Source organism: Falco naumanni, chromosome 2 (genome assembly GCF_017639655.2).
Source record: "Falco naumanni isolate bFalNau1 chromosome 2, bFalNau1.pat, whole genome shotgun sequence".
Classification (NCBI taxonomy): domain Eukaryota; kingdom Metazoa; phylum Chordata; class Aves; order Falconiformes; family Falconidae; genus Falco; species Falco naumanni.
Window position 1 is genome coordinate 27,111,082 of NC_054055.1, and position 27,998 is coordinate 27,139,079.

The window sequence follows — 27,998 nt, forward strand, 5'->3', positions numbered from 1 at the left end:
ACCAAGAAGAATTGATACATATTTTATTGAGCACATTAGATGACAATGAGAGATTCACTGCAGCAAGTCATATTTTTAAATACGAAAGGGGAATTAGTAAAAAGTTAGGTTCATAGCCAACAGGAAACACGAATATGTTGCTTTCAGGAGCTTCAAGTTTTCAAGACAGAACTCTACTTAAATCAAACAGCTCAAACACATCCACATCACAAAACCTTAGTATTGCACTATAGCTCCTTGTTCAAAACACACAATGCACAATGTGCATCTGCATTAACCACGTATAAAGAACCATCAGCACAGACAGAGCAATGTAGGAAAGGTCAGAGGGGCTGTAGGTTTGCTGGGAGAAATACGGCAGTACTGGACCACCAGTATCCAACACAAGCTGTTTCTGGCTGGTAATGCAACAGCCATTAGGACTGCAGCTGTGCTACTGTCCTACGCTGAGGTAGCATAATACTATGGCTTTTAAAACTTTCTTTGAAATAAGGTTTTTCTTAGCTGAAAGCCATGTAATAACTGAAGAGTTCTTGTAATACTAGCCCAAGGTATAGCACGGCAGCACTTTGGGAGCCACTTGTTTAACAACAGCTGCCAAAATTCAAGTAAGTGCACTACCTCTCTGAATGCAGCACATAAACAGTTCTGTGCAGATGGTAACACCAATTACTTCTTTTCCCCCTCATCCTCAGCCACATGGAGAAGGCTAACAGTTGAGAACAAAACAGCATGTTGTTCTGTTTTCCTGTGAGCCAGAAAATGGAAGTCCTACCTAGCTATAAAAGAGGTCCTACTTTGTCTATAAAGACAACTTGGAAGAGGTGACAGGCAAAACATTTCAATTACATGGACAGTACAGAAAAACAAGTGAGCATATAACATTTGTGAAAGAGACACGCTGCTATTGTGGTGCTACCCCCCCCCCCCCACCTCACCTTGTATCTAAAATTCAAGACAAAGGATATTTTAATGTTCATTGAAGGTAGAGGTCCTGGGTAGGGGGAATCACATCAAAGCTGAATGCTACTTTGCCAAAACAGTCAAATAACAAACCAGGACAGTTTTCCAATTTAAAAATGCTCCCCCTTCTTTTGTCTGTTCAGCATCTTACCTTGAATTAAAATTAAGTCACAGTGTGTGTGTGTAGAACAAACTTTCCTTGTATTTACATCTACCTCACTTCGGCTATCCGGTGCTTAGCTCTGCTGAGGCACTCAGGTGCTACTGTAATACAAATAAGACTGTCTTCTCAAGTGGAATTTGGAAAACAGCACAACTAATATTGTGATTGATACTACAAACACATTGAAACAAATTCCACATACAAACATTACAAAACAACTTGTACAAACCATTACAAAATTCACTGATTTTCAATCCAAACTCCAAGGTGGGTTTGTTAGTCACTAAACCAAAATAACTGAGAAATAGAAATTAAACTAACATTTAACTTACATAGCATTACATTTTGTAGAAAAAAAACCCTGTTAAGACATTATTAATTTATGAATGCATAGAAAAATCAAAATCCCTGACATTTATAGTACCCCCTTATAGTAAGCCTGTTTGTAGTTTCGTTTCTATCAGTGCCAAATAATTAATCTGACATCAATGCTGAGATGGCTAACTAAGACATCTCAGGCTGAACAGAGCAATCTCTATTTTTCCTGTGAAGACACAGTCAATATCAGTGGCCAGCCACCACCTGGTACAGATTAACCAGACTCATAAAAAACCAACCAACCAAACAAAAAAAAACCCCAAAACCAAAAAACCCCCACCTTTTCCAGGGCCTCACTTAAACCCCAGAACTGAGAGGGCCACTCTCAGCAGAGCAACACTTCAGAATGCAATGTGGCCATCTCTTCTTGTTACCTACAGGGTTGTGTTTCCCATCCCTGTACCGCAGAGTACTAGCTCTTTGCTGCTGGCAGCTTCAATTGCATTCAATGTATGTCACTTTATACTCATGGTAGAAATCTTTTGTTCTTGTTGTTCCTTGTGTGTGTGTTTTTGTTTTAATAAATAATGAAAGTCTACCACACGCTTTTTCAGGTACATGATTGCTGATTATTATACAACAAGTAGTCTGTAAACCAGTTTGGCCTCTGAGGAATTAAGACAGTTGCATTCAGAGCAGCACCTTGTGTTGGGCGCAGCAAAGGTGGAGGAGAAGCCCTCCTGCAGTACGAAGCTCCTGCCTGCTGCGGTGGGGACGCATCAGCATGAAGAATCTGTAAGTCTCTGGCGAAGTTTTTTATCTTCTCTCAGACTCACGCTGCCACCTGCATCATGGTCTGTCAAAACTAAAGAGAAAGTAAACCTTTAGAAGTGAAAGGGCCATCAAACCACTTGACACGTTCTGGTCTGAAGAGGAACTGCCACCAAGCCAGTGCTGCCAGGCTGGCTGTCCTGCACTGGGCTGGAGCTGCCGAGCAGCCTCCAGCTGTCCCCGCGCAGCCTGGATGTGGCACCCAGCGGCAGGATGCCCCGCAGCCTCTCCTGCCCTTGTGGTCCAGAATCAGCACCTACCACTGGTCTGTTAACACCGTCACTAGTTAAAACATACTGATGCCACAAATGACGGAAGACAAGGCAACCAGCCACAAGCAGGCGAAGCTTTGCTGGTGGGTGGTGAGGTCTGCAGCGGCACCCCGGCAGAAGGAGTGGGCTGCACCAGCCGGAGCTGGTCACAAAATGCAGCTTCTTTCTGCAACGCATTTTAACGAGAGCTTCAAGCATGAGTTTGTCCTGCTGCGGAGGATGACAAGTCTTTGAAGTGGTTTTGTGAGAAGAAAACAGTCTCATAAGTTCTGCTTTCAGATGAAAATGAGTCAGATTTTCTATTAGCTTTCTCAGCTCCCGGAGCGGAGACCTCCAACTTGGGCTTTTAAATTCTCCTATCAAAACCCACCCACCTGTCATTTCAAAACCGGACACATTTAAGAGGAAAGCTATTTTCTGTCAGTATCACTCCAAACTGCTGTACTAGAGCTGGCTGCCAGAACTGCTTCTTCAAATTTGAAAATAATTCTACTTGTTTGTCCTGAGTTCCCCTTTTACATAAATTGGCTTCTCATCCAAACCTCAGCCTACCAGGACTACCTGACCGAAGCACAGAGGAACAGTTACCCTCTGCGTGCTGCTGCTTCTTTTTTATTAAGCACAGGGCATAGCCTTCTGAAGAGAAAGTAAGTGTTTTTTCCTGCCTTTGAAACAGTTGTTTAACTTGCCCTCAGCATTGTGCTCCCCTACCCAGGTCAGCTGCTTAACGTTTTGCAGCTTCTTCACTTCCATGAGTGAAGGACTTTGTGAAGTGATAGCCCACAGAATCTGGTCTACTTCATTCAGGGGATGCAGCCACTTGCGTCCTGCTGCTTCTGTGGGGATGGCTACAACAGTGGCCATGCTCACATCAAATAGGAAGAAAGCTCTTCCATCCCTTTATGCCCCTCCCTGGATACTTGGCCTATCTTCTCTAATTCTGCACTTGAAGAGGGAATTGGAATCACATTTAAGATATGCCACGTTTTTTAGCACAGAATCTAAGATTATATATATCTCATGTAACAGCGATTGCTCAGAGCTGTCTGAGCAGAGATGTCTAGGAACTGGTGGGAATATTCAGAGAACAGCTGTACCAATCCCGATCGACTCAGACCATTCTGGCAAAAATCACTTTACAGTCAATCTTCCTTTCCATGTAAGAAGGAACAGGAGCATGTTTGCTGGCTGCAGCCCTACTTCCCTTCTTTTGCCATTTTCTGTTCCTCCACCAGCAGCATTTCTGACCATCAGACTTATTTCTACATTCATCTAAGACTTCTGCCAAAGCCTGAATGAAAAGCTTAAAGCAAAAGCAGCAGTTACTATTCTTTTGAGCTAATCTCTGAAAATCAAATGTCCTGAAACCACCAGCTTTCTCACTGGAGCTTCTTCAAGCACAACCTACTGTAGACCAGTCTAGTGCTCTTCTACCATGCAGGTGGGTTTAAGGAGTTCACGTTCAGACAGCTGAAGCCTCTCGCTGCTCTAGCAGAGAGGTCAGCAAGGACTATCAACTTAACAGGCACTTCAGCGTCTAGCCTGTGCCGCTGACTTGCAGCACCACAATCTTCTGGCACATACAAGAAGTTATAGCAGTTATACTGCAGACAACAGAGCAAGGTCCAAGCAGGTCTGTTTGCTTGTAGAATATATGAAAATGTTTTGGTATACACATGGAAGGAATACACATCTAGATGAAACCTGCTTTCTTTTGTATGAATGGATTTCTGGTTTAATGGATTTCTTATTCATTTCTGTATACAGGCAGGTTTGGGTGTAGCGTTTTTTGTGGTGTTTTTTTTTCTTTGATTTTTCTTTTAAAGAAAGAGCAGGTCACCTTACCTTGTAGCTCTGTTGCATTTCTTTCCAGCTCTTCTGCAGTTGTTTCTTCAGGCTTCTCCAACACAGCTGTTCCTGGCTTCCCATCTATGGTATCTGTCTTAATAGTACCAAGGTTTACCAAAAGTTGCATGACATCAAACTTTTCAGAAACTGCAATGTTCTCCAGCACTTTGAGGCATTTAAATGATTTAAGTTCACTCACATTTTCCTCAAGAAAGAGGAGGTAAAGGCTTAAGTCATCAAAACACTTTGACTTCAGTTTCAGAACATCGAAAGTTGGCAGGATTTCATACACTTTGAGAATACTCAGATTCCACCTCCATGGAACAAACATTGCATACACTACCAGTGGCATCACTAGTAGATAGACTATCAGGTTAATATAGCTGAGTACCTTGAAGACACCAACAGCAATAAGCTTGCATTGAACCACTTCTGGAACAGTTGTGTCGTTTTTTAAGATCCCGGTTTTGATAGTGCAGAGAAACTCATCACTCAAAGAGGAGAGGCTAATGTAGTAGCTCAGGTAGAGGCATGCAATGAAAATAATTACTAGCGTGAGTACACGGCAGATAATGTATTTAATTATTAAGCATTTGGAATTCTTCTTTGTCTTCAGGTACTGCTCCACAATTGGGTATTTAAAGTGGCTTTCAGATATTTCCCACAAACTGAAAGAGAGAGAAAAAAACCCAACAAATCACATAGATCAGATGCTGCAGCATTCACCTACCCCAAATTTCAAAGAAATCAGTACTCTAAAATAGACACGAGATTGGACTCCCTCTTATTAGGGTAAATCAAAGGTAGTTTTATTGAAGTCAACAGAAAAACAACAGAACAGCAGATAAAGGAAGAATATTGACACTAACACAGAAAAGCCACTGAAGAGACAAAAGACCTGAAACTCTGGAAAATGGAAAAAAAGTATAGCTCTCACAGTGAAAAAATATTTTTGTTCTTTTCCCATATGAAGCAGGTACAGTAAGCAAATCCATGAGGAAAAGCAGACTTCCCAAGCACTTGTTCAACAATAGCACACTGGAAGCTTTTTACTTGTCAAGCCCTAAGTCCACATTTTAAAGAACTGACCTAAGTCCCCATTGCATTGCTTGCAATCACTGCCTCACATGCAAAGAGAAACAGGTTCCCTGACCTAGGATGAAACAAAACTGGATCTGGTTAGAACCATGCACCAATCTGATCAGAGAGGGGAGTTTTGCTTTTTTGGGGTTTGGTGTTTGAGGAGGTTTTTTTATTGTTTTGTTGGTTTATTTTCTTTAAACAGAAGCTTTGCATACCTAGATCTGAAAGGACAGGAGATGACAAGTAACAGACTTTGCTCATAGCGTGCAAGTGACTGTCAAGAACATTGAGAACTGAAGACTGCAGCCATCCCCATTTTCTTATGCTGTGGTGGGTAAAACTAATTCACACCTACTACAACTGAAGAAATCATGACATCTTAGGTACTTAGTGATCTGAAGAGCTCATCATGAGTTTTCTTTGAAAAAAGAAAGTTATAAGTTCCAGCTCCAAGTGCCCACAATAATGATTTCAGGTATCTTCTTTATTTTTAAGCAAATTTAAAAATACCAGGTCACCATTCAAACCTTTGCAATGAATTTCTAAGATAGTGCAGGTTTCACATCTCTTAAGAACTTAAGGAAAAGACCAAAGAAAGCCAAGCCCAAACATCTTACCTCTGTGTCAAGTTCTCATTAACAGCTGGAACCAAGTCGGTAGGGTCCCTGGGGTCCCCACCGCGAATGCTATTAGCAGCTTTGATTGCCCTGTTATAGGCTTTGTCAAGTTCTTCCATAATAAATTTCAGGTCTGAAGAAAGGTGAGGTGCTGCGGTGAAGCGCCAGAACAAACATGGTAGATACAGCAGGATAGCAACGAGCAGAAGGATGTATGGAAAGAACTGAAGGGAGAAAAAAAAAATCTGATTAGGCTCCACCTGTATATAAAATAAGTCAGCCATCACCCCTAAAAGTCTATTAAATTCCTTATAATTTTATTTAAATGCTTTTAGTAAAACCCACTTCTGTGGTTATCGGGATATGCAGGGAATCAAAATATCTTTTCAGACAGCTCCAGTGACCTTGCTGCTGCTTAGAGCTTTGCTAAAAAAAAAAAAAAAAAGGACGTGGGGGTGGGGGTGGGGAGCAGCAGAATAAAGTTACCATGATCCTAATAATATTTTCATTGCATATTCAGAACTGCACTGTTGGAATTGAAATCGAGAGAGGCAGCATTAACCTGGGAAACAACAAATTGCAAAGGCAACCAAAGCAGCTATCAGAGAGGCTGACTGGAAGAAGAGGATAGTGTCACATAACTCTCCCTCCCAGATGTGTCACTACTGTTAATACCAAGTAAAATGCTCCAACCACCAGCAAAATCTCTCCTGCTCTCCATTAGCTGTCAGGAGGTTGATGAATAGACCCTTTATAGTGCTGCATCTGTCTGCAAACACACAAAATCTGTTCAGAGTGCATGACATACGGTAACTGTGAAAGATGTAAGTGTGGCTGTAAAATTTAAGGGTATTTAAATATTTTTAGATAACTCCTAAATGGAAACCAACACAGGGCATCAGAATGGTCTGATGCTAATGCAGCGCTAAGAAGTCAGCCCCTACACAGTCCCCATTGCTTAGGGAAAGGGCTGAAGCAGTTATAAAGTACAACAGCTTGAAGTCTTTCTGTCCTCCTTCTAGTCATCAAGTAGAGCTTTTTTGCCATGAGATTTAATTTCTAATTCCCTCCAGCTGCTGGAAAGATGGTATTTTCTACCTACTGTGACATTATATTCAAGGTGTACATTCATAGATAATATTACCTTTACAGAGACATGATGTAAGACCTAGTTAGGCAAGCAGTTAACAACATGTACTGCAGATTTGGATAATCTTTAATTCATTACATTCCACTTTTGCTAGTAATCACACTTAAATCAAACCAATCCCTAAGGAGTTTTAAATTAGCTGTGGTGAACAAATCTGAAACAGATTTAAGGCATCTTAAGTGTTACAGCCATGCACACATGCACATTCATTGAAAAAGCCAACAGAGAATTTGAGAGGAAACTTGGACTGAAGTTATTAATCAGTGCAAGTGGAACAGCTCAACTTAGATTTGTAGATTTAACAAGATTAGAATTTGGAACTAATACTAATATGTCAACTTATGTCTGCATTAATCAAGAGAGAGTAAAGTTTTGTCCGCACAAAAGAAAAAAATGATGTTATTGAGTATTTTACCTGGGAAAGCTACTTCTAATATCGCCTACCATTAAAGCAAAAGCCTATGTTTTTATTAATACTATGGATGCATACAATACATTAGCACATAAATAAAAAATGACTTCTTAAAATAACTGCATCAGCAACTGGAGACCATAATACAAACCATCATTCTGGATGCGCACGTTCTCTACATAGCAGTAAGGCTGGAGATTTGTAACAAACAGGAAGACAAAGCCACGAAAAGCACTAAATAGCCACAGAAAACTGAGGATACTGTACCAAAGGTCAGATTTTCCTTGCACCCTTCTTATGAATTCATAATGTCACTCTTTCTGCTCAATAGCTACGTAACTGAACTTGGCCCAATTTGCTACTTCAGTCTTGAGAAGGAAAACTTCAGGAGAGGCTTACCCTTAAAACTGAAATGGAAACCCTGCAGGGATGGGCTAACCCAGTGCCAAGATTGTTTCAAAACCCTAGTGAAGTTAGCAAAGCAGAGTTGACTGTAATTATACTGTACATCCCATTGGAGGTAGCTCTTCCTCAGAAGCATGGAACAAGCATCAACCCTTTACTGCTTATCATAGCTGTGGTCTGTCCCCTCTCCGCCGCAGGGGCTTGCCCTCACAGGATGGAGGGACCTAGGGGATTCCTTCTGACATCCTGGAATTGCTATAGACTGCTAATCTGCCCAGTACTCACACGGAATCCATACTATTTTCTGCACCGCTAAACCACACTCACTGAATGGATTGCCTATAGTCACCATCAGGAATTTCGTCCGTCCAGAGCTCTGACCTATGCCAGCAGCCAAGACAGCCCTTGGGTGTGGGTGCTGCTCTTCAATCATGTCCTTACTGGCGGTCGCCTCTCAGCAATACTTTCTGCACCCGTGGCAGGACCCCTCTCCTATCCCCAGCAGCCCCTATAACTGCGCAGAGCTCCGCCCTCACTACTGCCTCCCTCCCCTCTTTTTACAAAGCAGATAACCTCAGGTCACCTGCTTTTTTCCGGGTTTGTCCTTTCTGATTCATTTGTAAAGTTCTGGCATGTCCGGCATGCTTTTGTAGACATCTCACTAACTCAAAGGCAACAGCTCAAGAATCTGCCCTTCATATTTATCGCTGTGGACGATGCCACCAGGTGTCACAGGTCTAAGTCCTGGATGCCTTTGGTCTACCCAAAGCTTTATGGTTTCATGTCCAGGCTCTTTCAGGCCTCTGGATTCTGTATTATGTAGAAATAGAAATGATCCATCTACGAACACAGCTTAGCCTTATCTAAGCTCCTCTAAGCTGCTGCAACACCTTTTCCATAGGCCTTGGCAAATGCCAGCTTGTACAAGATTGCTGCAAAGCTTGTTTGACTTCACTTACTCCTGTGTCACATACCTCTTAGCACCCTTCCACTGGTGCCAGGTGGCGAAAGAAACAACAAAGAAACGTCTGATTTAGTAAGGAGTGTCCAAAGCTTCTTACATTGGTTTATACCACTTGGCTTTACTACTTGCACACGGGAAATTTTACAGGCATCAGATGATTTATGAATTCCCTTTCTGATGTTCAAACTGGAAAAGCCACCAGCAGTATTCGATTAATCCTTGAGATCTCTTTACCCCGAGGCCTACAAGACATGTGGCAAGAGGCAAGATTAGTTGACACACTGAAGTTACAGCCCCAAACCTTCACTGTCCCAGTCCCCACCTCTTCCTTTATACCTAGAAAAAGACTCTGTGGGCACGTTCTGCACTTGCGTAGTACATTGGTATCAGCCCTGTTGCTCTGCCCCAGACCTGCTCCAATCCCCACCACCTCCTCTGCCTCATTACAGACTCCTTTCTTACAAAAAACAGCTTCTGCCATCTTCCCTTGTACCTCCTCCTCTCCCAACTCCTTCACCACTGCCACTTCACCTAGAAGCATCGCACCACTGGGACAAAGGCACATCTGTCATGTGTTTACTGGGCTTCCCCACACCAGGCTCTCATCACTCGCAAAGCTGTAGCTTATGGCAGCATGACAAAACACTATGCAGCTCTTTTCTGAATGATCTCGGAACCAGAGCAGCAGCGTGACCATCAGTCCAGCTCTTTTTGTTTGGAGACAAAAGCCTGTATTTGTCAGCCCTTCCACAGCACTTAATGAACGACTCCATCCTTCTCGGATTCTGGCTTTTTTAAAAATGAAAGATATGCTTGTTCCATTTGTTAACAGTAGGCTTACATAATAGCTAATTGTTTTGAACCATTAAATTTAAGGCCTTGAACAAACAAGCAGAAGTGAAAATGCAAAGTCATCTGGCACAAATCCTAGGTTTCAGAGCAACAGACTCGGATTACCCAGCTCATCTGACCACATTTAACAGCCACACATAATGACTTCCCATTTTAAGAAGAGGACTCCATGGTATTCGTAAGCAGATGTTCACGTGTCATACGCTTTTCTTTTATGGTTTATGTATTTACTTCTAAGGCACCGAACACACAAAGAGGAAATGCTACTTCAGTCATGGATAGTTTGTAGCATTTATGTTAAATGGGAAGTGTCACCAACCTCAAGAACTGTACAGTCAAAGATACGCCAAAGAAAGATACTGGCCTAAAAGTAAAACTCAGGTTTTCCTTTGCTGTCTAGTTATCAAGTTCCTTTTCAACAACAAGTTCACAATGCTGGATGTCAGATGGTATGGGACTGCATAACTGAAGAAAGGTCCTCTGAAAGCGGATACATTGGAATGGACAGAATACCTTATGGTTCAGAATGCTCCTTTCTGAACCTTGTTAGTGAAAGTGTGTGGAGGGCTACAACATTGTGCTTCAACCTGGATGCCCTGAGTCTTCATTTCCACCCAGCTGCAAGGAGGAAAGGACAGACAAAAGCCCATCGAGTTTGGCACTCAAAAACAGAGTAGCAGAGCTTCAGCTAGGCTAATCCAAGTTGCTGGAAGGTACTAGCTATAGGTACTGTGCAATTAATACTCAGCATGAGACAGACAAAACAAGTAGTGCATGCACCAGGGACTCAAACTAGAGTCCCCTGTAAGTTTTCTGCTAATTATTGGTGAGTTCCTGAAAGCTAAAGATGATGGAATCAGGTTCACCTGCCCTGCTTGTCCCTTAGTCTGATGGCACGCTGGGTGGGACAGCAAGCTCCCGAGGAAGCAGAGCACTAGGAAGCCAAGAAGACAACTGTCCCTTGTTCTGTACTGCTGCAGTTCATTTCCCTTGACAGACCTGTGAGCTCTGTATACATTACAGGCTATGTACCCTTACTCCTCCTGAAAGCTGAGAGTACATCACACCTGAGCAGGATGCATCTGACAGTTCAGCACCAGAGACCGCCAAAGCCCATGTTAACTGGTACTGATGTGGCACTGAAATCCAAGCCATGCCTGAGTAGGAATCTGTGCAGAGAAAGATTCCTCCCTCCAGGCTAAAGACGTGTGTGCTCAGCATCACTACTCCGCAACAAGTAACCCAGATTGGAACTGCAGAACTAGTCTCTCTCTCTCTCATGGCCATACTCTGAGAGTAACACATCCCACAGGGCAGTCAAAGACAAAAAGAGCACCAGATCTGACACTGGCTTTTGGTAGCCTGTGGCACAACACTCCACCAAGCCCTGCAACAGGCAACACGTGATCTTTCATGCATGGGTAAAGACAAAGTGTTTGAGTAATCTGGTTTGCACATAGGACACTGGAATCCCCCAAACTATCTTTTAAAGATGCATTAGCATCACACTCTCCTGAAGATGAAAGGAAAAACCAGACTAAAACACAAAATAGTCTATTATATAGACTATTTTATTCAATGTAGATATTTATAGACTATTCAACAGACTTTATATAGTCTGCTCTACAGACTACTGGGACCTTGACAGGCTGGAGAGGTCAGCTCATGTGAACCTCATGAAGTACAACAATGCCAAGTGCAAGGTCTTGCACGTGGGTTGGGGCAACCCCAAGCACAAATACAGGTTGGGCAGAGAATGGGTTGAGAGCAGCCTTGACGAGACAAACTCGGTGGGGCTGATAGGCAAGAAGCTCAATGTGACCCGACAATGTGTGCTTGCAGCCCAGAAAGCCAACTGCATCCTGAGCTACATCAAAAGAAGCATGGCCAGGAGATTGAGAGAAATGATTCTCCCCCTCTACTCCGCTCTTGCGAGACCCCATTTGCAGCGCTGCATTCAGCTCTGGAAGCCCCAATGTAAGAAGGACATGGACCTCTTGGAGCAAGTCCACAGGAGGAGTCCACGAAGATGATCAGAGGACTGGAGCACCTCTCCTATGAAGCCAGGCTGAGGGAGCTGGGGTTATTCAACCTGGAGAAAAGGAGATGCTGGAAACACCTTATAGCAGCCTGCCAGTACCTAAAGGGGGCCTACAGGAAAGCTGGAGAGGGACTTCTTACAAGGGCATGTAGTGATAGGATGGGGAGTAATGTTTTAAGCAAGAGGGTAGATTTAGATTAGATATTAGGAAGAAATTCTGTACTGTGAGTATGATGAGGTAGGCACAGGTTGCCCAGAGGTGTTGTGGATGCCCTGGAAGTGTTCAACACCAAGTTGGATGGAGTTTTTAGCAACCTGGTTAGTGGAAGTTGTCTCTGCCCATGGCAAGGGGGTTGGAACTAGATGATCTTTAAGTCCTTTCCCACCCACACCATTCTATGATATAACATCTCCAGCTTCAGCTGTGCTAAGATACAGTAAACACACAGCAAATAATTTAAAAGGACATTTAAAAAACTTCTTCATCAGATCAAATATGCTTTTATCATCTGAAGAAAATACAGCCACCAAGCGTGGTGTGACCCAAAAGGCATTTTCAAGGACGTCATCTACAGAAAACTTGCCAAGGTCTGGATAGATATCTGGCAGAAGATGAGAACCACTTCAGTGGCACTTAGAAAGCAACAGTTTTCTAATTCTACTGCATCTTCACTCCTTTTTTCCCCCCGGTCAAACATTACTAAAGCATTACTAAAGCATTCTTTGTATGACTTCTACCATACCCAATAGTGATCAAAAAGTAACTTTAACTACAATAGCACAAAGCTGCTAAACTGCACAGGTCTGGATTACAGCCTCAAGAAAATTCATTGGCATAAGTACTCAACAAAGAAGAAGCACTGAAGTGTCTTCACTCACTTGAGATGAAAATTTTTCTCATTAAAATGTAAGATCATGGTAAGGCACCTGCTTCTTCAGTTCCAAATTTCTATTTGCCACCAGGAAGAGCCTAAGCAAAGGCACCAGCCCCCAGACAGGCTAATGACAGCGATGGCATGTTTCCAGAAACAAAGGTATTAAGCTCCCTCTGGATATGACACTATCCCTGCTTGAGTAGATGGGAGATGTTCCATTGGTGTTCAGGGCTGAAACTCGAGCTATGAATGACTCATCATTCTGGTTGAGAAACTATCCTGCCTGCAGACCTGCAAGTGAATCTCAAACCATACATGACCTTTTTTACCTGACCTGTGACTTAATTCCTGTTTCGATACAGCTTAAAAACTGTATTTCTCTGGTTTCAGTTGGTAAGATGAAGGTGACTGAAGTAGCTCTAACACTATGCTCTCAAACAATGGTTTACAAATCCATCTGCATCCAGGTTTCCTTGCTCTGAAAGCGCTTAATCCCTCTGGGTGGGGCTTTATAGGTGAAACACGAGGGGAGTCCTCAGTCAGCTAAGAAGTTATACAAACAGGGGATAAAGAGAACCAGGTTACAATCACGATTGTAATCATATTAACAAAATAATAAAGAACCTTGGGATTATTTTGTGTATTTACAGACAAGCAATTCAAAGAACAACCCACAGGTCCACAGTAAATCTTACTTCTGCTACAAAAAGGGAGTATTTTCAATGAGATAAGCTTCACTCTGTGCATACAAAGACTTCAGACCCACTCTTTGTATGCAATGCTTTGAGCAGGTCCCACGGCACTTGTCCTGCACTTTTACAAAGACCTGAGCCAGACAACTGAACTCTCCTGGCTGTGCCATGCGTGAAAACCTCTTCTTTCTGCTGTCAGTCAGATGAACTGTTTGCCTGCGTTTCACACTGGTATGAACCCCCTTCCTCTGAGGAACCATCTACTCCCTTTACCTCTGCTTTGCTTACCTTTGTCTTCCTCCTTGATTCTTCCCAATTAATAATAGACTAGAAAATAATTTTTAAAATCCCCAGAAGCTTCTTGATCATAGGCACCTCCATGCCAGCAATCTAGATTTCAGGGCTATAGAGATGTCATCACTCAATGTCCAACTGCCCCTCAACTTGCTTGCTATCATGTCTGGTGGGTATCAACAGCCAGTAAAGGTGATACTCACTGTTCTCCTGCATGTGTCCGTATACATTCTTCTGTGCACTACAGATTAAAAAAGCTTCACAGTGTAATCGCCTTCTCCACTAGTCTGCAAGGAATGCCCTCTCACACTGGCCAAAAGCTTGTTTCTATTCCAGTTTAGGATCAAGCTAAGTTTTATCAAAATAAGTTGTCAGGTGGAACACTCGTCTTCAGAGCCAGAAAGCAAATAGAGGGAGCAAATACATGACTCTTCCACCCCAGATCACCACTGTCTGTCTCTCTTTACCACTCATCTTTAGAAACCAGTATCTCCATTCTGACACTTCAGACATATTCCCTCAAGAAATCTTTTGAGGAAATTAAACCTGAATGGAAAACCCCAGAAGAAAAGAGACAACAGAAGAGTGAAGCCCAACCAGACTAAGTTTCATCAGGGACAAACCCGAAGATGAGTCTTGTCAGAGGACTCAACCATAGAATAATTTTGTCAGCTTTTTCACTGATGAAGAGAGGAAATCTTAGCGTTAATCTAAGAATATATGCAGGACATACCATAGTCTCTTCTTTCCATTTATCTATCTGCAGACAGTTTGTTTCTTGAATTGTGAGTACAGAACTCATTTTGCTTTTGGCTAAGGGTTATCCAGTGTGAAGAGCTATTCCAGGATCACTGGAAATTTCAGAACTCCTGTTCTCCAAGCAAAGAGGTCCTGGGCACCCTCTAGAAATGCATGGAACTCTAGAGTCAGGGAGCCCAGAAAGTTGCACTATGCTCCTCCACTCCAAAACAAGTTTCCAAACTGATAAATCCAAGTGTTGGGAGAGATCTCCTGGAGCAGAAACTACAGCAGGTAAAGGTGCCCAAGCTGTGGTGACTGCCCAAAATTGAAACGTATATTTTACGGAATGAAAAACTAAAAACTCCAACTCAAACTTGTACTCAGCTTTTCTGTAATGCAACCTGGTTTTGATAATCCTTCAGAGCAACTAGATGCCTAGAACAAAAGCAGGGCAAGCTGCTGCAGGTTGGCTTCTTCACGAAAGAGCTACACTGTCCTGCTGCCTCTGTACACCACACTGAGCACTGTCCTAGGATGCAAACCTTTGACAGCACTTCTGACAGAGCACAAAGAGTGTGCTATAAGGAAATCCACCTGTTTCAATCAGGAACTGGGCCCTACAACCTCATCCCTCCCAAACTGTAATATAATGCCTCCTTCAGCATTTTTTACAGTCTTCCAGCATGCCAATACAGTGAGATGCTAAGTGAGCCAGGGTATTAGAAAGAAACTGAGATGCTTTGCAAATAAAAGCACTGCTGCCCAGAAAGCAGAAAAAAAGTTTTAAGTGTTGTCTGAAGAAAAAACTAGGCCTAATGATCCCTGCTACCCCTCTGTGTGCATCCCTGCCCTTGCATTGTGGAGCCAAGGCTCTTCCCACCTGGGCTTAGGAAGGCCCACTTTTCTCATTAACATCACTGTGCTCCCACAAAGGTTCCGCTCTGCCCGTTTTAAAAACGGTTATCTAACCAAAATCTGCACAGCAATGCACCTGTACGTACCTCACAGCACAAGGTCAGGGGGGACAACCCGAACCCTGTTTTCCTGCTGAAGTGACCAGCCCCCACGACAAGCCAGCCAGCAGCGCAGACAGCAGCTGCTGGCCCTGGATGCAAACAACAGCCAAACACTTTCAGACACCACAGTGGAAACCAAAGGTCAGTGTTAATAGCTGTAACACTCCTCCTCCCCTGGAAACTTGTAAAGTGTGGAAGCTGATGAACAAACGGTAGAAGGATATTAACACTGGCCTCCAAACAGCTTCTCCTGCTCCCAGTGCCCAGCTCAGAAGGGTAGGTGGCTAAGCATGGATTTAGGAGATTAAGGCACCCAGCCTCTGTTACCGCATCTGATTCAGCTTTTCAGGTGTACTGCTTGCACCCAGTCTGCAGGGTATTTACAAGGAAATGTCACATACCCTTAATTTATCAAGGAGGAACTGTGGGAAGAAGGGCCCTGCACCAATTCCTGAGACAGCACTATTCAGCAAGTTAACATGGGTTGCATCATAAATGTATGACTACTTAAGCTATTAGTTAACAGCTGGAAAATAGGAGACTTGCAGCGATCAGCAGGTGACTAAGGCATAAAATTCAACATAAAGAAATAGGGTAACAAGAACTCATTCCTTCAAGAGAAAGGGGCAACAACGTATCCAGGCTTGCAGGTGGAGTTTCCACCCATGCAAGGTGCCTGCATTGCAAGATGTCCCAGCAGCTTCAACTGGCCTCTGTAGAAGGCCTGGCTGAAGTGAAGTGGAACAGCAAGTGAGCAAGGAAGAGTTTTCGCTAGAAACCAAGAAGTCTGGCTTTAATATTCATGAAACGCAAGACTGTCAGGTCAAGATTATGAGTGGAGCTAGCTGGAGAAGGCAGTAGTAAACCCTTACAGCTAGGGATTTGAGTCAGCAAACAAATCAGAGGCAGCCCTGAATAGTCTTTCAGAGGAGATACCACCAGCTGACTGGATAATAAAAGCTGAGGTACAGGATACACCAGCAAAACCCAGAAATACGGGTGCTGCAGGTCCCCGACCTGAGCTCCCTCTAACACCAGGTTCTCCGCTCCCAGGTGCAAGGGAGGTTATTTGCTGGGGCAAGTAATAAAGGGGCTGGGGAGGGCAGCACACAGCACCCCAAATCTGCAGAGTCCTCACAGCATTTCTTACTTTGGCATCAGCACTGCCCGAGCAGGGCGATGCTGCCTTGTGAGCTCAGTCAGCTCCAGGCATTGGTATGGCATTTACTCAGTTTGTAACTCCTTGCAAAACCTGGTTAACTGCTTCAAGCCAGCTCAAGTATCTTAGTGTCTACTGCAGTTTTTACCCCTAAAATAAGTCTCTTACTGTGCATTCAGTATGACACTGCTTTACCTGGAGCAGTGAAAGCATGGTTTGCAAGGGAACAGCCCTGAGGAAGCACAGAAGAGCACACTGAAGACAGAGGTTAAACTTGTTGGTACAAGGGATGTATTTAATCTCTCCCAAAATGCCTGTCTTCCCTGAGTTCCTCTCCATGCACAATTGGCCAAGTGTAACAGAATAAAAATACAAAATGTTTTTACTACTCTGTTTTCCCAAAGCTTTTGACACAAGCATTAGGGCAGTTGTTGTATCCTGTATCCTGGTTTTAAAATAGTTTCTGGCTAAAGCCAGGTAAAGCACTCGGCTCCGGGGCCACACAGCAACATTAACATTACTCTTGTGTCAGATAACTGGTGACGCTTTAGTTAAAAACAGAAAATACCTTTTCTAGTACTACCTTCTTTGGAAGTAAGGGAAAGAAAACATTCTAAAAATAAAGTCAAGTCAAAGCCAAGGACTACAGCACAGAAGAGAAGCAAGGAAAGTGAGGCAAAGGCAGGTTTCCAAGTGGGGACAACTTTTCCAGGAGAAGGAGATCTGTACATACTTTATGCAGCCACAGGGGAATGTTTTCTAAGTTGTTCTGGGATGGTTGCCTCTGTTGCACAGCTGCCCAGCAGTAGGAGTCCACGTAAGCAGCTTGTCGCCAGGTGAAGGAGCTGGGTGCAAAACAGCTTATCTGAGCACCTGGGAAAACAAAGCTAAAGTCATCACATCCTCAGAAGATTAAAAAAAATAATAATAGATCAAGTTTAGGAAGAAAAGCTCACACTCAAGATTTCGTGGTATCCAAAGCTATTAGGTTAAGTGATGGAATGAAACACAGCGGCTCTGTAGGGAGGAAAGTCACCGAGTTCCCACTGCACTCAAAGGGTTAAACTCCCGCAGGGAATCTCAGATGTCTCCTAAGGGTTGAGACAGCATATTAGAAGCACCTGCCTTTTAGGCTGATTTTCGTAAGTTTTAGGGGGAAACGTGCCCTCCAAGAACTACCTCACTTGCATTCGACACAGGTTGGCCAGAGGGGAACCAGCAGATATGACGTGTGACCAGGAAAGGCTGCTTTCCCGAGGAAACGGCTACCATCACCTACCATCATGCCGCTGCAGTTCCCAAACACACAGCTTACAGCTTACACGCTTATTGAAGCAAGACCTCAAACAGCATTCCTGCTGCCCGGCAGTCCTTGCAGTGATGCAAGGGCAAGTTTGGTTCAGGGTGCTGCCACTTCTTCTGCCTCTGAGACTGCACATGACTTTTGAAGGGTCCAAGTTATACATGTGGAAACAGGGATTTCCACTTGCAACTTCTGGCAGAGCAATAGTGGCCCCCAGACACCTCCAAAGGGCACAAGGTCCCTCCTCACCAGTGCAGTGACATGCTGTGCCCAAGAACAGGTGTACCACCATCATCCCCACACGTTCCCAGTACCTCTCCAGCTGCTTGGGCGCTTCAGATTAAGATCAGGGCACTAACTGACAGCAAGAGCAGCTATCTAGCCAGCCTCACCCTTAGGGTCAAATTCTGCTCTGACCAGATACAGTCACCAACTAAGTCTTCCCACAGCGTATCTCAACAAGGAAGAGTGGTTATTGGAAATGGAGTATCAGCGGTTCCTTGGATAAAGCTAGTAAAACAGGATGAGGGGTTCTGGTTTTGCTTCTGAAGCTTTGATAGTGAAAGCAAAAAAAATCCACGTATTTTCAGCACTTTCATAAATGTTGAGAGAGGATAGCTGTTTCACCAAATGATTACACAAAGTGGAGATGGCTCTTCCATGAACACCCCTCTTCCAAAAGCAACTCCCAGTGCTTCCTCCAACATACCACCAGTATCAAAAGACAAACAGGGGGAAATATTGCTAGCTTTATTTTCTTAATATATTCATCAGTAAGTGCTAATGGCATTGCTGTGTGCTTTATGGGAATATATACTTCATATAAGATTGTATCATTCATTGTGCCTTTTTGCTAGTTTAGCCTTTAGAGAATAAGAACTTCTTTTGTAACAGCAGCCGACCACTTTCGCCTTGTAACTTGCACAGCCTTTTTACAACATAGTGTAGTCAAGAAGCATTACGAATAAAAGCCTTTCCTTATGAATCACAATTATTTCTATGGCTGTAGTATCTATCGTAAGGACATGGTCTGACGTGTCACAAGCCTCCCTTCATGGAAAACAAGTTACTGTTTATCAGATCGGAGCTCATGTGGTTTAGCAAAGTTGGCACCAGACAAACCCTTGCACTGTCCCAAAGCTTGGGGAGTTTCTGCTTTCCAATTTCCATTAGCTGTAGAAGCTCAAGAAATAATACGCTGCAGGGGAAAAAGAAAAAAAGGAAAAGAAAAAAAAAGGAAAAGAAAAAAGCAGGCAATTGGAGCATCTATTCTCCACTGGATAGGGACCATTTATGCTCTGCTCTCATCACTTAACGAACCTCCTGCTGCTGACTGTGCCTGGCGTGAAGCAGCAAACAAGAGACCCTTTCAAAGGGCGTGCAATAGCAATGTTCAGAAAGATGCTTTGTCTTATTCACGTCTCCCTGCAACAAGAGACACATTCCATGTGTTCATTCTTGTCAATGGGTGGGAAAACCCTGAAAGGGATGGAGTGTTTAAATCGGTGAGGAAAAAGGCAGCCAGCCTCCTTCTCCAAAATTAGTGATGAAAAATGCAGCCAATCTCCTTCTCCAAAGAGTTACGTGCACAACTTCATACCAGAACACCTACAGGCTGCAGCAGAGCAGTGACCCTCACTCTTCTAGTCTCCACAGTTTCAGCAGGGATGAAGGAAACCTTTAGCAACTTGACTTGGGAGCAAGTTGCTGAGCAGGTAAACCTTGACATCAAGCAGAAGCTGGGGACACCCTGCTTATTGCACTGGTTTTTAATTAACTTCCTGCAGTCTTGATTCTAAACACTTGTTACTGCAAATTACAACTTTGCACTGACAGCAGTAATGTTAAGACTTAAACAGGATGTTTTTGTGGATCATCTACACAGAACACAGACTATTAAATGCCTCTGAAAATGGTCACAATTTTCCATCATTTTTTCCTTCCTTCTCCTCTCCAAAGGAGTAATAGCAATAAATCTATACAGATAATTAACTTCATGGTGGGTTGTTCTGGAGGAAGGGAAGACCTGTGGTTTTTATTAGAGGAGAAATTACCCAAAGGGCCAAACACCTTCCACAGATGCACTTTGCACACAAGCATGCACTGGGCTGGTTTATGAAAGGCCGATAGTCCTCTGCTGTCAAAGGAACAGCCCCTGGCTTGGTGACAGGAAGCCATCCCCCATCCTTCGCTTTCATAAGAAGGGAAAGAAGAAAAGCAGCAGCCAAGCCCATAACAACAACAGGGAGATAAAACACACAGCAAGAAGGATGAGGAATAATAAATGACTGCATTTGTTAAGCAGTTGCCACAACAGTCTTTGCCTGAGTTATCATTACACTTGGCAACGCACTTATATTGTAATCATTCCCTGGTACTAAAATCAACTTTGAAAGGGAGCGATGGGGGTTTCACTTACACTTTTGCAAACAAATGAGGATATAAAAATGCCACTTACTGTGGTTGCCCTAAGGAGAGACCACCCGAAAGAGCTGCAGAAACTTAAGGCAGCAACAGGTGTGCAGCCGTGCATGATAAAACGTGGCTTTTACAAGTATGCTGAGATTATCAGATGGAGCAGCTCGCTGGCAGCAGGAATTACTTGCAGGCATACAAGTGCTGAGCACAGAGTACAAGCCCGAATCACTGCAGCCAGCGAGCAGCAAGGCCGAGCTGTCACCCCACCCAGCTGCAGCATGTCTTCATGTGTGCTCTGCCAACAAGCCCCCAGCGATTTCCTCCGTGTCTGTACCAGGAACACCCTTCTCTTTTTGCAACTGGCTCCTCTTCAGCTCCTACAAAGCACTGTAAAAACCAGCACGGGGCAGCCTACAGGTGGAGGTCCTGTGCCCTGGTAATACCTTTTCATCCATTTTGCCTAAGTCTTGCAAGCTCATTTGGGAAGGATGTCTCATCAGGTGCCTGAAAGAAGATGTTCCAAACCCAGCTGCAACTTCTCAGAGTTGAGATGCTAGCAGTGGGCTTACTCCAGCTCCTTTTGTCCAAATGGAGGTGGAAATTTTGCTGTTGATGCTAAATGAGCAAGATGCAAAGCACTTCTGTGATTCCCACCTTACTGGCCCTGCAGATGCTTCCCAAAAAAAGAAACTTACCTACAAAAAGAAGCTCTCAGAATCCTAAGGAAAATCTCAGATCTGAAGGAGCCTCCATGTTCAGTATCCAACTGCTTTTCTGGGGTGCAAGGCAGGATGAGCAAAGGGCTCAGCACCCTCTGGCTGCATCCCTCACCAGAGTGCAAAGCCAGCAAGCTGGACTGGTTTCCTCCTGAGTGGCTCATCAACCCTCTTCTGACTTAAACATCTAATTAAGAAACTACAACTAATAGAGCGTACTTCCAAGAATCAATGTTAATCATATGCCGAACTATTTTTCCTAAACCAGGATCAGGTAGGTGGTTGTGGTTGACAGGATTAAACCTTCAGTAAGCAATTATTTGGTTTCTAATACACTGCAATCACTGGAAAAAGATTTGCATAAGCTTGGATGAAAACCTAGCCATTCATTACTACTATAATTTTCCACATGGCAAAATGGACTAGCCACAATACCCAAACACCTGATTTATCTAGAAAGAATTATGCACTTTAGCAGCCACTAAGGAAAAACCCACAAACAAGAAAATCAAGGCACAAGTATGCACTGTACAGACTGCCAGGCACCATCCAACACACATCCTTCACCCCAACATCAAAAAAGATTTTAAAATATGGAAAAAGATGTCCCCATGCAGGCCAAAGAAGAAGGAACTGTATGTGTGGGTGTACACGCATACATTAAGAGTGCACCAGCAGGAATAATTTTATTAGATTTATAGATGCTTCTCACAGACCGAAGTGGCAGGTTGGGTGAAACAGAATAGACACTATGTTTAAGAAGGAAGTATGGAGAGACACAAATGGGTGCCCTGGAGAGAAGCAGCTGTTCCCTGAGGTTTACTTTGGAAATGAAGTAGTAGCAGAACGTAAAGCTCAGGTCATGCAGTGTTTGAGTGGGTCAGAGGAGCCAGCAAGGATCTTTCCTTCCATGGGGCTGCCTGTTATCCCTCAGAGCAGTCTCAAAATCATGTAGTGGGAAAAGAGCTGGGTGTTTATCAAGCATTGCCTTTGGAGCAAAAGGTTTTTTGATTTATAGGAAAAAAACCTTGTGAATTAAATTCCCACCAGGGAGATGTAAGAAAAACAAAAACCAAAAAAGCTTCTCTTTCAAAAATTTTCCCTTCATCTGAAGAAGAAGCATCTCAAAACAGTGGCGCTGACCATCTGGCTCCACTGACAACATTGGTGGCACCCCAAATCTCAGGCAACACCAGAGGGCCATGATGCTTTTCAAATTAATTCTGGCTCCAAAAGCAGCTCACCATCATTTCTGGAGGAAATGTAAACCTGGCTCTGTAGAAGTTAAATAGAAAAAAAATCTCCTCCCCAACAGCTGAAGATGTTCACCCAAAGACAATTTAGACTCTATATTAAAATAAATGCCTTTACAAGTTTGTCCTGGCTCCCCAGGCAGGCCGGCTCCTGATGATTGTAGCTTCTGCTCTTTACTGAGTGCTCCTCATATGCCAAAAAGCAGCACAGTGTATGCTGCTGTTCTCGGGGGTCTGCACCTCCAATGAAAGATGCTCTGGAGCTCACAGTCTGTCTGTCTGCTCCAGACTGATGCCACTCACACATCCGTTGACTCAGTCCTGTCATTAATGCCTTGGGTTTCAGAGCATCCTGCAGAACTAAATGCAAGGTGTGCAAATGCCAACTATTAGCACACAGCCTGCTTCAGCAGCACTTGGAGATGTTTTTCAGGCTCTCTGCCAGCAGCTGCCATAGTAATAGTCTTTGGCCTAGTTACACCCAACTTAACATTAGCCCCCAGCTCCTACGGAAGTCACAAGATTATTTCCCAAAAGCCTCCCCAGCAACTTGTGAATGTGAAGGGAGAGGAACATCAGCAGGGAGGGCCAGAGAGGGGGCAGAGGGAGAGGAAAGGAGCCTAATTCAAGAGTTAAGCCTATTTTTTCCTATATATTTGTTGTGATATAGTCTCACAATTGTGCTGTTTTCTCTTTTTTAACCATATAGATTCTCATGACTTGTTTAAGAAACGTGATTAACATGTACAGAGGGATACAGGCTCAGCCGGGCATGCAATAAGGGGTGCTGCAGATGGTGGGCACTGCTGCCCCCATGGCATCCACAGGAGCTGTTGGGATGTGGCACCCAGGTAACACCCTTCTCCCTGTGTTTTCTGCTGGCCAAAGCACCTCAAATCCCACAGGCAGCCAACTGGGGGGATGGCAGCTAAAGCAAACAAACTGGGGAAAAAAAACTTTCCAGGAATTAGGTGGAAATTGAGCAGGGCAAGCAAGGATTGTCACCACTGGGAAAGCCCAGAGTGGTCAATGGGGACATAAACCCTGCGGTGTGTAGAGCACAGCACAAGGCTCTGCTTTGCCATGTTTGCACACCCTCCAGCATAAGATGCATCAGAGAGCATCAGTAGGAAATGAGACTTCGTTAGCGCAGCAAATGTTCATTTTGATGGATTCATACAGATGCTGTGGGTTGGTCCGTAGCCAGGCACTTCCCAACCCAGCATTCTGCCACAACTGATAGGCCAGTAGCGCTAGCCAGGCCTTCATGCTTATTATACCCAAGCTTCTTAGGTGTCTTTACTCAACACATGATGGTTTCTGTGTCCTGGGAAGGTTTCCAGAGTGTTTTCTTATATTCTAAAACAAACAGAGATGCTAAGCCAAGAAGATTAATTAATACCAGCAACGTATGAGCCATGCACAACCAACACCCAAACTGAACATGCAGTAAGGAGTGCTGGCGGCCACCATGAGATTCCCTTCTCCCCTTCCCAGCTCTCTCCCTCCCTCCTTGTCTCCCTTCCCAGCCATCACCACTGAAGCAAAGCCGCAGTGAACGCAACCAGCCCACGCTGCCCGCTGCACAGCAGTGCCCCAAAGCTGCTGTATACAGAAGGTCCAACAACATCATTTGGTGACAAGCAGCCACTGGGCTTAAGCATGTACGAGAAATTCCCAATTGCCTTCATAAGGGAAAAAAGACACAAATAGTTGATATCAAATGGACAACTCTCACATCTGCTTTTCTTTTGGCTGTAACCCAAGCCAGCCACTGATATTTTCCCCAGAACTCGGAAACAAGCCTCTGCCAAAATTAAGCAGCTTGTTTTGATTTCCTTTCTGCTCAACTGGCTGTACCCACTTAGGGCTGCAGTATCCTGCTACAAGCAGTGCCTTGGTAATAAATATCTTTATTTTCAGCTACATTGTTTACAGTAAGAAAGCGTATCTCATAATATACACACACATAGAGTTTAAAAAATGGAATCTCAATCCTGGCTCAAAGCTATTCTTATTAAATACATGGTCACGGAAAAATGACACAGATAAAATCCTCATAATTTGTGGCGCATACATTGCTGAGGGTGCCCCTATCTTCCCCCCCCCCCCCCCCCCCGCCCCCCTTATAAAAGGAATGGGTGATTTAGCTATATTTTTATGGGGTTTATTACCGTACTACTGATCACCTATAGTGTATTTACCCTAAGAACTGCCAAATAACATAAGGAAATGGTATTGAGCCATAAGAAGTATAAGCATACACAACATAATCCTCACAATCATATCGTTATTTCCATTTTCAAGATCCCAGTATAAAAATACATAAAATTGTATAAAACAAGGTCTAGCTGCAAAGAGGTGCAGGATTTCAAGCAGCAAAGTCTCCCAGGACTGGTCAAGAACAGCTCAATCACAGCTAAGCACAACCAGAACCAGCTTAAAATCATCACAGACCTGCAGCTTGATCATGGGTTTCTAAAATATAACCAAGAATAAACTTAGAACAGTTCTCCTCCTGCCCCTGAAGGATGCTGAAGTGCAGCGCAGGCACTGACTCCAGGAGTTTTGGTAGTGCTCACTGACTGAGCGTGGCAGCTGGGTTTTCCATGCCTCTGGCAAAGAAATCCTCTGTGATACTCACCTGGAATCTCATTTATTCGCTGAAACGTCTATCAAAACGAGAAGTTACCTGGCAGCTTCAGAAAACCTCTGCAGCCTTCATAAATATTTTAAGTATTTTGCAGAAGTAACAGCAACCACATGTAGGAGGAAAATTGCAGTTACCTGACACTGCACTGCAACGATACAGGAAAGCAGAGCGGGAAGGGAAGGTGACAGCTCAATGTGCCAAGAGAATTTTAGGTGGGAAGAATGCAATTATCCCAACAGAAATAGGAGCGGAGCATTCATTTTTGGAAAGGATGTTTAATTTTTGTACCCAGAGGCAGAGGTATTTTCATGCACACACACACCACTTTCACAATCCCTTCTGATTCTGAGTTGCCTTCCTTCAGACCTAAAATGCACCCTACCATTTTCTCTCAGTTTAGCACTCCTGAGCTTTTTCAAAGCACAATTACATCAGGAAGCATTTGAAACCAATCCTTGCTTTCTATCTTATCGCTGGCTGAACACTAGTGCTTGCAGAAGCAGGCATATCCAGTTCCCCAGAGCCTCTCTCTCCCCAAAAAAGTTTCAAAGGAAGCATCTCCCGTAGGCAGCCAGCCTGCTGAGCTGCAAGGACCATGCGGGAAAGAAGCAACAGCTCTAGCAGCGCAGCTGATACAGTATCACTTTCTGTATGGAAACCATGTGGTGCAGTTTCACTTATGCTGGGGGCGTGACCCATTCCTCATATTTACTTTTGTATTTATTTTTCAGAGGTGCTCAGCTTTAAACCCCATGCTTTCTGCTAACAGGTTCTCAGGATTATAAGCAAAATAAAGCACATGCAAGACATAGCGTGCATTTTAATATTTCCTTTATGAATCTACTGCAGTCACAGTTTTAATCTGAATTAGTTTAATATTGAAATATGTTATATATAGCGTGTACTGAGGCCCAAATGTTTGATTAGCGAAGATGAGAACTTAAGTCATCCAAAAGAAAGGCAGACTTTACCAAACTCTGCAATTCAACTGCATGTTGGAGCTGTACATAAGGAAGGAAAAGGAAAGAAATACTTCTGTAGAACTCATGAAAGAGACCTTGACATGCAGGCACTGTTTCAAACTGGATCCAATGGTCTTAGAGAAGCAGAAGGTAGAAGAATTAAGGGGCCCATACACGAGCTAGTATATGGAAATGCAAGCCCTCCTTTTCGTTGCTTTAAGATGAAATGTGCACCTATCAGTAGCAGATCTAAAACTAAAAGCAGCCGGTTACACTACAGAAGTAACTGTTGTATCCATCCCCTCCCTGATTGACCAGAGCTGCTACGGGGCTCAGATCTGGCCTTGGTATTCCCAGCCTGGTTGTCCTTAGCTCCTCTCCACAGTTATTGCAGGCCACAGCACTTTGGGTCGAAACCGCATCTATTGCAATAGGTATGTAGCTAGATGTAAATAGTGTTTACATCTGGGGCATCTTATCTCTTAAGCAGCCCAGTATCTGATTAATGCTATTCATAAGAGTTTTGAACAGATTCACCACCAATGCACAGTCTCATTCCATCTTCCACTCTCTCGGCATTCACTTGACTCAAACCTATAGATGATGTACCTCAGGTATACAATGCTGAACGGCAACAAACAGGTATATGCAGTAAATCAAACTATTTCTGAGAGGGCAGAAGACCTATGATTCACCCCTGTCTCAAAATGGCCAGTACTGCTTATTCACCTTTAAAATCTTTATTCATATAGTGCTATTTAAACGCAGAGCGATTCTTACAAGCAAATAGCTTTTATAAGCAACCCCCCAAGTTACAAGTCCTTGTCATTTGGATTTAACAGTCTCCTCCCCATTTCAGACTCTGAAAAGCTCTGGCTAGGAGGCTGCCAGACAAGCACTTCTGGAACTTGGGAATGGGGGGGGGGGGGGGAGGAAACAGATGGCAAAATAACAAAGAACCTCGGCCTTTCTCCCGTAAGGCACAGCTTCACAGCAGAAGCTGAACTGAGCAGCCGGCAGAGCGCAGCAGAGCCGGGGGAAGCCCCCCGCCCCCCCGTCCTCGTCCCCGGAGCCGGTGGCGCAGCCCCAGCCCCAGGCGCGCCACCCGCGGCCCAGCGCAGCGCTCCACGACCCCCTCCCTTGGCAGCTCCCCCCAGCAGTGGCAGCTCCCCGCGACAGCTGCCGAGGGCAGCGGGACCCCCCGCGAGGGGCTGCCGCCCAGCAGCTGTGAGAGGATGCCAGAACGCGGAATCCCCAAGGAGGAGGGCATGGGGAAGAGCGGGAAAGGCCGCCGCCCGGGATGCCCGGCGTACCTGCGTAAGGCTGCGGGGAGGCACCGCCCGCTGCTAGGGATGCTCGCCACGGGAGCTGCCTCCCCCCGCCCCCTCCCGCGGCCCAGGGGTGCCTTCTGCCCGGCTCCCTGCTCCTCCGCTGCCGGCTGAGCCCCGCGGAGCGCCGCCACCCCGCCCCCGCCGCGGCCCCGGCCCCGGGGCTCGGCACCGCCCGCCGCCCCGCCGAGCCCTTTGTCGGCCGCGGGGGGCCCGTCGGGGAGGCCGGTTACCGATGGAAACCTCCTGGGCGAAGGCGAGGGAGATGAGGAGCAGCGGCAGCCCCACGGCGATGCAGGTGACGATCTTGTCCAGCGCCAGCTCCAGCCGCAGCCCCTTGTAGCGCGTCTCGGGCGGCTCCTTCAGCAAGAAGTCGGAGAAGACGTACTCGGTGGCGATGTGCGCGATGGCCATGGCGGGCCCGGCTCGGCACGGCACGGCACGGCACGGCCATGCACGGCCATGCACGGCCCTAAACACCTCGGCCCCGCCCGGCGCGGCTCGGCAGCGCCCCCGCAGCCCGGCCCGGCCCGGCCCCGCGCGGCTCCGCCCGGCGGGCGGGGGGGGCTCAGCCCGGCGCGGCCCGACCCCCCCGCCTGGGGCCGAGGGGCGGCCGTGGGGCCGTGGCAGCACGCAGGAGCGCCGAGGCCAGCCGTCCGCCCAGAGCCG

At 44.9% G+C, this 27,998-nt stretch overlaps 1 protein-coding gene across 1 annotated transcript; it reads right to left on the reverse strand.

Annotated features, from left to right (window-relative positions):
* Positions 1 to 6: 6 nt before the first annotated feature.
* On the reverse strand, positions 7 to 27,984 carry PANX1 (pannexin 1). Its single transcript, XM_040584359.1, has 5 exons — positions 27,563 to 27,984; positions 17,430 to 17,569; positions 6,096 to 6,319; positions 4,393 to 5,063; positions 7 to 2,309 (listed from the first exon to the last, which is right to left on the reverse strand). The coding sequence occupies exons 1-5, from the start codon at positions 27,741 to 27,743 to the stop codon at positions 2,224 to 2,226; spliced, it is 1,302 nt and encodes a 433-aa protein (XP_040440293.1). The 5' UTR covers positions 27,744 to 27,984; the 3' UTR covers positions 7 to 2,223.
* Between the last annotated feature and the right edge of the window lie 14 nt (positions 27,985 to 27,998).